Source organism: Lissotriton vulgaris, chromosome 10 (assembly GCF_964263255.1).
Source record: "Lissotriton vulgaris chromosome 10, aLisVul1.2, whole genome shotgun sequence".
Lineage (NCBI taxonomy): Eukaryota > Metazoa > Chordata > Amphibia > Caudata > Salamandridae > Lissotriton > Lissotriton vulgaris.
In genome coordinates, this window is record NC_141698.1 from 33,139,132 (window position 1) to 33,151,526 (window position 12,395).

General features: G+C 46.1%; 1 protein-coding gene across 2 annotated transcripts in view; it reads right to left on the reverse strand.

Annotated features, from left to right (window-relative positions):
• LOC147684428 (caM kinase-like vesicle-associated protein) overlaps window positions 1-12,395 on the reverse strand; it is a 443,989-nt gene that overhangs the window by 80,765 nt on the left and 350,829 nt on the right. The window contains exon 3 of one of the 2 annotated variants that reach the window (XM_086940359.1): window positions 12,142-12,273. In XM_086940359.1, coding sequence (XP_086796485.1) covers window positions 12,142-12,273 — 132 coding nt within the window. Of the gene's footprint in view, window positions 1-5,847; window positions 6,350-12,141; window positions 12,274-12,395 lie in introns of those variants that run through there. The other variant, XM_086940360.1, reaches the window with a different exon arrangement.

The following is a 12,395-nucleotide window of genomic DNA, read 5'->3' on the forward strand; positions in this document are numbered from 1 at the left end:
GTCTCGTTTGGAGCCAAGATGGGGGCTTCGTCTGTAAGTACCATAGCCCGGGACTTTCAAAGATTCTCCTTGTCGCCGCTGGCGTGGAATCCCAATCTTTGGTGAGAAAATCTTGGCTTGTTGAATGAAAGTTTCTGTGCCCAAGTTGCAGGCAGACTTTGTGATTTCCAGTAGTCCAGTTCTGTGACCAGTTTTGGGCAGTTCTTAATCTTTGTGACTTCCACACAGACTAGCCCTGTCATAGGTCTCTGTCACAAGTGTGAGCAGGAAGCTAGGGTCAATCAATCAATCATTTGTAAAGCACACTACATACCCGCGAAGGTCTCAAGGCACGGGGGGGGGGGGGCGCTACTGATCGAAAAGTCAGGTTGCGGCCCCCCCTGAGGGTGGAGCTGGGAATGTCAACACAAGGGCACTAAAGATAAGAGGACTGTCCCATCAGTCACCTGTTAACTAGGTGTGGGTCACCCTCCCAGAGACTGAAAGGCCAGGAAAGGTCAGGGTGAAACCCCCTGACTTTAAAAGGGCTCTCTGCCTCCTCTCCCAAACACTCTCTCGTCTGGAACACTACAAGATCTCAGGAAAGTCTAGGAAGACCCCGCAAATCACATCGGCTGTCTGGGCTCTCCCTGTCCATCCCTCCATCTCAAGTACCACTGGATTCCTCCACATTCAAAATGGCAGCCAGTGTGTTTATGGATGCATGCACCATACATACTTTATGGACACCTATACACTCACACGCTACTCGTCCCGCAAACGGATGGGCAAAGGGCCTGGTTGTAGGGACTGGCTGACATTTTAATAAGGTAGGAAATGCCAGTAGGCCCTCTCCGTTGCAGGGGACACGCAAAAGGCCTGCTCTGTTTACTAAAATCAGTACCGCTATATCCATTGCCAGTCTCTAAAGCCCATCAGGGTGACAGATATGGCTGAAGAATACCCATGATGCACCTCTCCGACCACAGAGCCCCACTCTGGCTCATTGCATGTCAAAACATACATGCATGATCGTTGTGTGGACCGAGGTGGGGGCTCAAAGCACTACAACTTGCTAAAGTGAACTTGGGGCAGAGTGGCACACTCTCCAGGGCCATACAAAGGGACATTTCTCCTTTGCAACAGTTATCACCTGCTCCATAGGGATCAGGAACCCCCCAAAAAAGATTTACTAAGAAATATGTTTTCTGCAGATTGGCAAACCGTACTCCCCACCTCACGAGATCATTGTAACTGGGAAACATCCTTTACAACGCAACTGTTACTCCGCACTACCATTACGACGCAACTTTTACAACGCAAGTCATTACAATGACTTGCGCTGGGGGGCGCTCCAGGATAGGGAATAGGTAATTTACTATCCAACACCTTCCCTGCTATCCACGGGGACTGGAGTTGGAATAGTAAATTAAACTATTCACTATCCAGCTTATCCCAACGCAAGTCGTTGTAACAACTTGCATTGTAAAAGTTGTGTCGTAATGGCATGCGTTGTAACAGCATGCGTTGTAACGACGTACATCCTTGGTACTGATTCCATTTGTCTTCAAAGTAAAGGCTGCATCCCTCGGGGGAGGGGGGACTGAACTACCCTCTCAGAGCAGAAAGCCCATCTGCTGGAGTTGGCTGTTGCCCCTTTGGCTGCAGCACTACATTCTCTACTGCCTACGTCACGCCTCAGGGGGTTTGTGGAAGAGAATGGAAACGCCTCCAGCCCTTTCTGTGACTTTGTCCACCTTTTGTGGGCACAGTTGAGAGACTATAGGTCTCTAAGGAAACCCCGCTGTAGCAGTCACTCCTGGCTGCGTCCGGATTCAGCAGCTCCTCAGGAAAACACTGGTTGCGCTCTGCCTGTCACCTCACAAGCTGTTCAACAGATAGAAGATACATTAAAATTTGCATTATAGGAAATTGTCGATCGGTTTATCCTGACTTTGTCAATGAAAAACACATGTATTTGCAATAATATTTTACTGTACCGTTTTAGATATGCACCCTTTTTATTATTTCAGCTTAGAAAGACTCAGTGCTTGATTTAGAGTTTGTCAGGCAGGTTGCAGTCCACCAGGGAGGGGCGGACATTACCGCCTCCGCCCTGATCGAATACCACCCTTCACATTTCTACATGACCACCTGTCTCTACATAAATGTGAAACCTGCACATGTGGATCAAAAGGAAAGACGTGGGCAGATCTACAAGAAAGTGCTGCAGCGGGGCACCGCAAGCCCTTTGGCTGCGCCACACAGTGGCACGTTCGGAGCACAGAAATTAGATTTATTTACAATGATATGTTGCATTCCTGTGCTCTCCCAAGCACTGGTGCACAAACAGCTACCATGCGCTGGTGCAAGCACCTTTGCACCATCGTGCAAGGATGCCTGCGCCTGGGGAGATTGTTTTTGTGCAGGAGGGGCACCTTCCTGCACGACAACAATCACTAAAGGCATTTTCCTCTTTCAATGCGTGCTGTAGAATGCAGCACGAATTGGAAGAGGAAAAAACGAGGAGAAAAGAAAACATTTCTCCTTGTTGCACCTCACTACGCCACCCCTAGGGTGGCGCAGCAAACTGACGCATTTCAAGGTTTACGATTCCTCGTTAATCGGGAAATGTGTCTTGTTCCATGGGTGAAGCAAGGGAACACCCACAGTAACACCCACGGAATGCCCCTTCCACGCAAAAAGCTGCGTTTAAAGGGGCCGTATTTACAAGAACAGGAAAAGCCAAGCAGGGTGGCGTTTCCTGTCCTTGTAAATATGGGGCAGAGAAATGCGCTGCCAGTGAATCACAAAAAATGATGTACTGACAGAGCAAGGGGATTGTAAATCTGCCCCATGATATTTGTATGGTGCGCAGCAAAAATAGGGGGCCTGAATCAATATTGTAGAAAGGGACAGAACAGTAAGTGTAGCTTCAGCAACTGCATCGGGCAGCGCCAGTAGTGGGGTTCCTCGCTGGACCTGGCCACCTCTAAGGAGGTCTGACTACCCTGGAAGGACCGGTACCAGTGGACTTTCTTTTACTCTCCCATACGGTTAGCTGTGGCCAATCGAAGAAGGCCTTATCTTGTTTTTGCACCCCCAAAATCCTGAACGCAATAACTTTGCTGCATTAGCCCCTCCTTGACATACTCCCACCATGAGTCCTGATGATGACATCACCATCTCCACTTCCAATCATATCTAATATATGTCTGAGTTGTTTGATGATTTATCCCACTCAAGTGCACAAGGGGAAAACAACTTCTGACCCAAGGTTTACAAAAGATTTGTTTAAGGAAAGACTGGAGACAGGCTCTGTCTGTTCCCAGCCTCTTCCATGTCAGAGCAGTCAGAAGGCTCTACAAAGACACATCTTCAAAGCTTAGGGCCCACATTACAAATCCCTATCAACATGGTTAAAACCCACCCTAAGAATCCCCATTTTGTCCTTGAGATTTGAAGGCCCTCCTGTTAAATCAGATGGAATTGACAAGTTCTTTGATCAAAAAAAGTTAAATCTATTGAGCAATCACTGCCTGGCTCCCTGGACTCACAGATGGAAATGCTTCTACCTACAAATTCCAGGTTAAATAGCAACACTTCAACTTAGTCGTGATGGATTACCTATCACAGATAAAAAAATATCATGAAGTTAAGCGCTCTAATCAATTCATGGATCTTGCACCTGTGAAAATTGAGGAAAACTTCTCACACCACATTCGCCAATCTTGTAAACCTCTCGGTCATCAAGAAGAAGACCCTACGTTCCGAATGTCAACTAAGTCATTGTATTTCTGTAAAAATCTTTCAATGGTTTGGGTGGTTTCAACTTTTGCCGGTTCTCTGGTCTTCCCTTTCTTTCATAAGTTATCGAAAGCTGTGCTGCAACACAACTTACCCATCACCCTCTGGAGATCGAACTCTTCGCTGATTGCCAGTCAGGTTTCAGAAAAGGCCGTAGCACAGAAACTACCTTGTCCTAGGTCACTGATGATACTGTCCGGATCATTGATTTAGGTAGTGCCTGTCTCCTTGGCACTATTCACTCATCCGCTGCTCTTGAAACAGTGAATCTCACGGCTCCCTCCGAAATCCCCAGTGACCACCAGGGCAAATATCGACGGTCCCTGAATGTCTCTCTTTTTACTTGAGTAATGATGAAGCGAGCTTCAGAAAATATTTTATTCTGACTCATGGATTCAATATCTCATAATATGAATTAATTTATTAATGAGCTGTTGCACGATTTGTTTGAATTAATCAACTTTGATTAAGTTTGCACCACACATGAACACGCGGGAACCAATAACATGTGCTCTTGTTGCATTTGCGAGTTTGTTTTGTAACACGTAATTAATATTGTTTTGTTTGTCATGTTTGTCCTTTTGTCTTTGTCACTTTAATATGCGGCAGATTACTCATGGCATGTGCTTTTTATATGTGCTTATATGTTTGTCCTATGTTGTGTTTGTCTGTCTGTGTATCATGTAATCATCTTTTTACTCTTTCAGAAGCTTAAAGCTGGATTACATGAAGAATGGTAGATATTTTATGTGCTGCTTTATTTGTTTGCTTTTGCTAGATGTCTTTTATTAGTGGGTTAATTAATAATTAGTAATGGTCGGGTGGTACAGAAGGGTTTGTTTTACCTGAATTAATCACTCCTTTTGTGTTTGTTTAATACTAGCCCGAGAGAATGGTTTTGAGGCCTAGTGCTGGTTCTGAAAGAAAAGTTGGTCGGCCTGTACGTGAGCAGAGTTGGAGCCAAGTGCAGTCATCTTGGAAACTTTCCATGGAGAGCTTTTGCCTCATCTTTGAAAAGACTGTGGTTCTGACAATAGAGACTTATTCACGAACTGCTCTGGATGTTCTTTTTACAAGGCCGAGGAAGTGACAGGGATGATTTTGCCGAGCTTTGGTGGAAGTCAGAGAAGCAACTTTTTAAAATGTTGCAAAGACGCTCGGAAGTCATGTCACTCTATGTCAATGAACAATAGTATGGTGACGCTCATACCCTGGAAGAGGTGGCTTTGGTGGTCTGACAGCCATCAACCAATCAGAGTGCTGAACTTTTTGAAAGAAATACATTTAGTTAAATTAGTGAGCAAAAATGATATAAAATTGGGCCTCTTGAAAGGAACGGGGCTGACTGTTTCCTGAGGGCGAAGTGCTGTCCGATTTCCTATGGATAGTAAGCATTCAACTGTTTATTAATTTGTTTTCCTTTCAGGTCAGAATGCTAACTTAGAGGATTTATGTTTTCTTTAACTTAATATTTTGAGCAATGCTGAATTGACAGTTATCTTTGAGCCAATGATTAATGCACTAAACTGAATTAATAAAACTAAATGTTTGATTCTAATAAAGAGAGTTAATAAAGAATATTGCATTTTGAATTTTAAATAAACTTTTAAAATGACAAGCTGGTCTTGTTTATTGTATATAGGTTTATCAACAACATATTAGATTTATTCGCCTCATGATTCAGCCGCTCTATTGTTTCTTATGGGCCTGGTATTAATTGGTAAGTGTGGTAGTGGATTGTGACGTCATATTTTAGTTGGAGCGCTGGATCAGTAATGTATTGCAGCAGATCAAAATTGACTCCTGTCTCAAATTCTTTAGTGTCCTTACGACTCCTTTCTTACCCCTACACATTGACCTGTTTGCTGAATCACTTGGAGTCATGCTAAAGAACTCTTCGATGGTCTTGTTTTATTTGGATGAAGATGATACAGGTTTATATCTAAAGATCTCCTTACCTAATAACGCCTCATTTTTCGCTGACACTCTGAGATGTGTTCAACTCTGGGTGACCACCCACCATTTCAAATTCAATCCATCTATAACAGAGTTCTTCCTTACCTACTCCTCCCAATCACCACTTCCAGGATTGTCTTCATCAATATCCTTGTCTGTAAACAGTCATCGCTAACTGCATCACAACCTGAGGGGTCCTTCTTGAAGCCAGAACTTTTTATAAAACAGCTTGCATTGCTCACAAGGCCACACCGACGGTATCATCGAAGCGGATGAGATAGGGGAGGCTCAGATCCCCACTTCTCGATCCCAATTTAAAAGGAACGCGTGACGTGAGGTGCAATCATTTTCAGGCAGTCCTATCAGGATTCTGGAGCTCCCTATGCCCAGGTAGCGCGTCTCTACCTCACTGTGTAGATTCAAGTTGGAAGTGATATTGATTCTCTTCCAAAGGAACTTTTAATCAGACCCATTCCCGTTCAATGGACGTCTTCATGGACTCCTTCAGCGTGGCGTATTGAGCGCCCAGGCCTGGATCTCCTTGGCTTTTATCTCTTCCCTTGTTCTCGTGCCCTTGAACTGTCCTTTCCTGTCTCTTGACATATGACGCCCTTCCTCTCAGCTGCTGTATCTCCACTGCTGAATAGCTTCAATTTCCTGGTCTTAGTTTTCCTCGCTCCTAGCTTTCCCTGGGACTTCCGGGCTCCTCCTCCGGACCAATGGGCTGCCTCAGGCTCCTTCCTTCCTGCCTGGCTCACACTTCGTCCTCTCTTCTTCTTCCATTCCGTGGGGTTGTGTCGCGCTCTGCCTGGCAGCGCTGTGATTGGTTCACTCTCTCATGCTGTCACTGTTCTGCGTCACCCTTGGTGGCCCCCTTTGTTTTGAGGCCAGAGGTTTATTTTTTTGGACCTCAAAAGTTCTAAGGTAAAGCTTGCGAGGTCTATGGCTGTGTTATATTTGTGTAACTTATTTTACATTTATTGTTCCTCGTATATAACCTCCGTTTCTAGTACAAAGCACGGTAGCGCCTCCAGACAGTGCCAGGACTGTACAACATTGCACAACGTTGAAAAGCTGCGCAGCCGCAATGACAATGGGGCATCTCACCTTAGTGATGCTGTGGGGGTCGGTGGGGGGTTGGGGGGGGGCGAGGCTACAGTCTTTCCCCTTGGCTTTGAGGTGGATATTAAGGAGCATGATGCCTCCACGTTGGTTCTGGTGGGGGTGCAATGTCCCCCCCAACTGGAAATGGGGTAACAGGGGTCATCGTGCCTTCATGATGTTCGAAGTGGGGGTTGCAATGTCTCCTCTCCTCCCTGTTGGATGGGGAGTTCAAAGGTCACGTCTCATTCCACCTGACAGATCTTCTCTGATTGATGTTGGTGGTGGGGGGGAGGGGGGGGGGGGCATCATTTTATTGTTTTTCATTGATGACGTGTCGTGGGGCCATGACCCCCTGCCTCCCCCTCCAGGAGCGGGGCCGTGGCCCCCTGAACGTCAAATAGAGTCTGCAAAAGAATAATGGTGCTTTCCGCGTTAATGGGGCAGCGGGGGGGGGGGGGGGGGGGGGGGGGCGAGGGGGGTGACCCCGCCTCACTGTTGATGCTCATTACAGGGGCTGTAATTTATGAATCCCCGGCCTCCGCCCTGTAAATTGGGCTCCAGAAACGTTTTTCTTCCAGGAAATGTACTCGCGGCATTTGTCATCTGTTTTGTATCTGTTAATTGGTTCATGGGCGGTGAAAGGTGGCAGATGGAGGGCACTGCAGACGGATGCACGGGCTGCACCCAGGATGAGGTGCCCAGCAGGGACTGCGCCAGGGGCAGTCACAGAGCGGGCACAGCCAGGGCAGCCTTTAACTCGTGCCATCTGAACAATGACTGGCACAGCGAGGGCAGGATCTACCTCTAGGCAATGCCATTTGAAGAATAGATAATACAGCAGGGGCACCTCCTAACAGTGCCAATCACAGAGGGGGCACTGCAAGGGCAGCCCCCAGCCAGTGCCATTTGAGCAATGCATGTCACAGCGAGGGTAGGATCTACCTCTAGACAATCCCATTTAGGGCCAGCCTCCTAACAGTGCTATCCACAGAGCGGGCACAGCCAGGACAGGCCCCCCTCCTAACAGTGCCATCCACAGAGGTGGCACAGCAAGGTCAGGGCCCCCTCCTAACAGAGCCATCCTCAGAGATGGCACAGCAAGGTCAGGACCGCCTCTTAACAGTGCCATCCACAGAGCTGGCACAGCCAGGGTAGACGTTTCCTCCAGGCAGTGCCATCTAAAGAATCAGCAGCAGATAAAGGGCAGAATCTTCAACACGACCGGCGATGCATCTAGAGAAGTGACTCCCTACTGTGAATGTGTTTCCTAGGGCAGACACAATAAGGAATGGGGCAGTTTCCGGACAGTGCCACCCACACAGCAGGGTAGGATTGTCCTCCTGACAGGCCCCCCTCATAGAATCACAGCAAGGGCAGCATCACATGGTGCATCCTGTCAATGGCCACCTGGTGCCAATAAATCAGAAACTCTGACCCTTTAAGGACTCCATAAAAACCCTACCGAAGGCCTCCTCTTGGACTCCGCCTTACATCCCGCCACCAGCGTCTACTCACAACATGACACACAGAACCACACATACAAGACAGCACAAACTTTGAAGCCCCTCAAAACTAGCATCTGGAAACCCAAGTCCATTCCACTGTGCTACATCATGAAACCACTGACAGCAAACAAGCCAAGAATAGACGAGAACACTGTGGTTAGCCAAATTCAGCACGAAGAGCACTCGCCAAACTATACACCGCGTGCATCATATGCACAAACATCGACTCCTCAGCAGAAATACATATACAGTACATCTACTCTTGACAAGGTCTCAAATGCAGGCTAAGCCCTGTTTTGGGGCATAAACCATTGCATCACCCCAATTCTAAAGCAATCTTTCTCTGGGGGTGCATCCATGGCGTGGAACTCCATCCGCTGGCCATCATTGCAAATGTGGTCCGTCGGCTAAACTGCCGACTTTGGTGCTGGTAACCAAGGTTTGAGCCAACACTACACTCTTCTGCACAACTTACAGTAAGGATTTACACTGCAGCACTTACATAGCGGCCATATACTCTGTGAGCAATGTCCCCCTTATTTCCAAGAGTGGTGGCCCCTGCCTTGCCCCTCATCAGGTTCTGGAAGGTGCCCTCAGCACGGTCAACCACCAGGCGCAACTAAACACCCATACTTCACGGATGAGCCTGGACGTCCTTGTGTTAAAGTGGTTTGTGTCTTACTTGTCCAACAATATCATTTCAGCATCTTACATTGTACCACACGTTTCCATCTTCCGACTGGTCAACACCCTCTCAGAGTTAAAATTCAACTTAGTTCTAACCAATCACAGCAGCAGAATATATCAAAGTCATCTTAGTTCTAGCCAATCACAGCACCGAAATATTACAGCTTGCCAATAACACCCAGCTCTCTATGAAAGTATCTGAGCCTAGAACTTGAGTGTCTTTTGGAAATAAAATTCCACTGAAACAGAGTTCCGCCTCTCTGTATCAGCTCCAAATACAAGGAGCATGTCATTCTTTAATTCATGGTCAAAACTGAGAGACTTTGATGGGCTAGAAGTAGCAAACTAGCCTTCAAAACACAAACAGCGAAGAGGGTTCAGCTAGCCTGGTGCTAGCTGTCCCTAAGGACCACAATCAAGCCATTCCTGTCCGAAGCAGACTTCAGAACAGCCATTTATGTCCTGGTCTCCTGTCCTACACTGTCCTGAATAGTGGTTTCTCTGACTCCATCCTAGCTCCAATGAAAGTGACCAACACGGAGAAGCGACTTGTCCAAGAATGGAAGAAATATGATCACATCACCCCCATCTGTGAGAACGTCAGCGGATTCCCCGCCCCCCAGCCTATATCTTATGCAAGACCTGTTGCATCATCTACAATGCAGCACCCTCCACTATGCCAACCCATCTGGCCAATAAACTCAACGCCTCCAAGCGCTAGCTCAATACATGATGCCAGACTGCGAAGCAAGGGGTGAACAGAGGAGAAGAGCAGAAAACAAGCCTTGTCGTGGTAAAGAGCCATGATCCAGAGGGAGATTGCTTCGCATACCCGACTCATATTTTCATTTCTGGTTGGAGATGAAAACTCATCTTTTTATTGACCATCTCATGTGTTATTGATGAAACCACCTTCAGCTACGCTCTCGAATGCGTCGTTTGTTTTCTGGAGGTTACCAAAAAATTGTATTGGTCTGGTCATGAAATCCAGAACCATCCAGCAGGACTGTCTGAGCTGCAGTTGACCATATCACGCAGTGCCGGATTACCAAATGGGCAAAGTAGGCCCCGGCCTACGGACCCTACTCCTGTTAGGGTTCCAGTGACAACAGATCAAAATAATATTGATTTGATCTTGAAAGAAAAATACAATCAAGCTTTTTTAAAGATTGTTTCCAAAAGATAGAAGAAAATGAATCAACTCAAAGAAACAACAACTGTACATTAAAGACTCTATAGAGAAAAGACTATATTAATATAATGTACCCATTAACAAATTGAAGTACATAAACCAGAGACATCAGATTCACTTAACACTTTGTCTCTTAAAAGCTCATCTTCTGCAGCTGGCAGTTTGTAAAAAAATCCGGCTCATTGGGTATTAGGAGATAATTTGCGAGGGGCGGGGCTGAAATTCTGACTGCATAGGGGTCTCCACAGGGTATAATCGGGCACTGATATCACGCCCACTTTACGACCCTTATATTGCCGTCCCGGGAAATCTTGGAATATATTCAGGTTTTGGGTGCAAATGCATAAAACCTTATATACGATGGGTCCAGAGCATAGCAATGTTTTGTTCTGTTGTTTCTCGCGTCTCCTTTCTTAGGGAGTTGAGTTCTGCCAACGCCAACCAGGCCTGTGTTTGGCCTTTTGAAAGGAAGCAGTTAGTGGTTAAGATCAGGTTAATTAGATATCACTTGCATTGTCTTGAATAATTTTAAAATATTGAAGGCCTCAAAAGTTGCAAATATTGTAAAGTTCATATACATATATAATCTATATCTATATCTATCTATAGATATATATATATATATACATGGCCTTGACCTGCAGGACACCAGCCACTTTGGGTTTCATTCAGTTACCCTACGCAACACCTGCCCGAGAATGCTGCATCTTGGGAGTTGCAGTGCCAACAGCGTTGCACTCGGTGGGTGAGCACATGATTGGGGATGGAGGATGCTCCCACCAATGGGAGGGCTGCAGGACCATTCAAAGGTGGAGGCGCGGCATTGTCTTTGGTTAGCAGCGGCGTCTGAGGAAGGCCACACGGCCGAAATGCATTATGCCTGCATGCTGTCGAATTAAAGCACTTACCCGGATTCCCTGCGTGGCCTCTTCCTTTGGCATGCTGGAGGGGTTTTGGACACATATATAGGTCAGCAATGAAAGGATAGAACTCATTCAATCAGAACACTGTGAGACCAACATGCCCCTGGCCAGGACCAACACAACACCAGAAAGGAGATCAGTTGAATCAAGAAGAAACAACTGCGAAAGACATAAAAAGCCATCGAATCATGAGCAGTGGGCTGACCCAAAGCCACTCTACGTATGTGTAATGTATTGAAAATAATAGGTCTGGCCACCAAACAGCCAAAGCTGTCTGCTGCTGTGACCTAAATGGGAAATAAAGGTTTCCCTAAAAACAAATAAGATAAGTAATAAGGATTTAGGAGTTGTCCCTCTCCCTTCCTCTCACATTGCTCCACTTAATGATCCGATCAGTGGCTTCATCAGCACATTTCACGACAAGGCACTCTACACTTGTAATCAACAAAACCAAACTGAGCTATTGATCAAAAGATGTCTGTAATACTAGCGATCATGGAAAGTATATATTAGAACAGCAAAAAACATTTGAACACTTAGGGCCTGATTCACAGAACTAACTTAAGACAAAACCCTAAACTTACTACTTTCGGTATTCACAGAAGTTAGGATTTTGTCTTAAGTTTGTCTTAAGACAGACTTAAGAGAGACTTAAGACAAAATCCTAACTTAAGTCTGTCTTAAAACAAACTTAAGACAAAATCCTAACTTCTGTGAATACCAAAAGTAGTAAGTTTAGGATTTTGTCTTAAGTTAGTTCTGTGAATCGGGCCCATTGTTCTTACCATTCAAAGAGTTCGTTTGCTCCCAGCTTCCAAAACTAGGGAATGATTGAATACACTTACCTGAAGCTCTGTTAGGGACCAAAGTTATGAGACAAATGTGAAATAAACAGTGTGCAAACTTCCCAATGTAGATCCCTTTGTCTTAAGACACCTCCTACCACGCGCCTCCACAAACATGGCACCAACCAGGCCCTGGAACTCACATTTTGAGGATCATGATCTCGTTTTTGGCTGCCCGCCTGACCTTCCTGCCATCCTTCTTCCAAAACTTCTTGCAGACGAACAGCCGGTCAGTCTGCTTCTCTCGGGCCAAGCAGATCTCACAGAACTCCTTCCTGCAGCCGAGGGGAAAACACAAGAAGAAGAAGCGAAACTGAGATTTCTGAAACCAAAGACAAAGATTAAGGGGCATATCAGCAAGGGCCGGAGTTAAAATTATCGCCGATTTAGCGTCCGT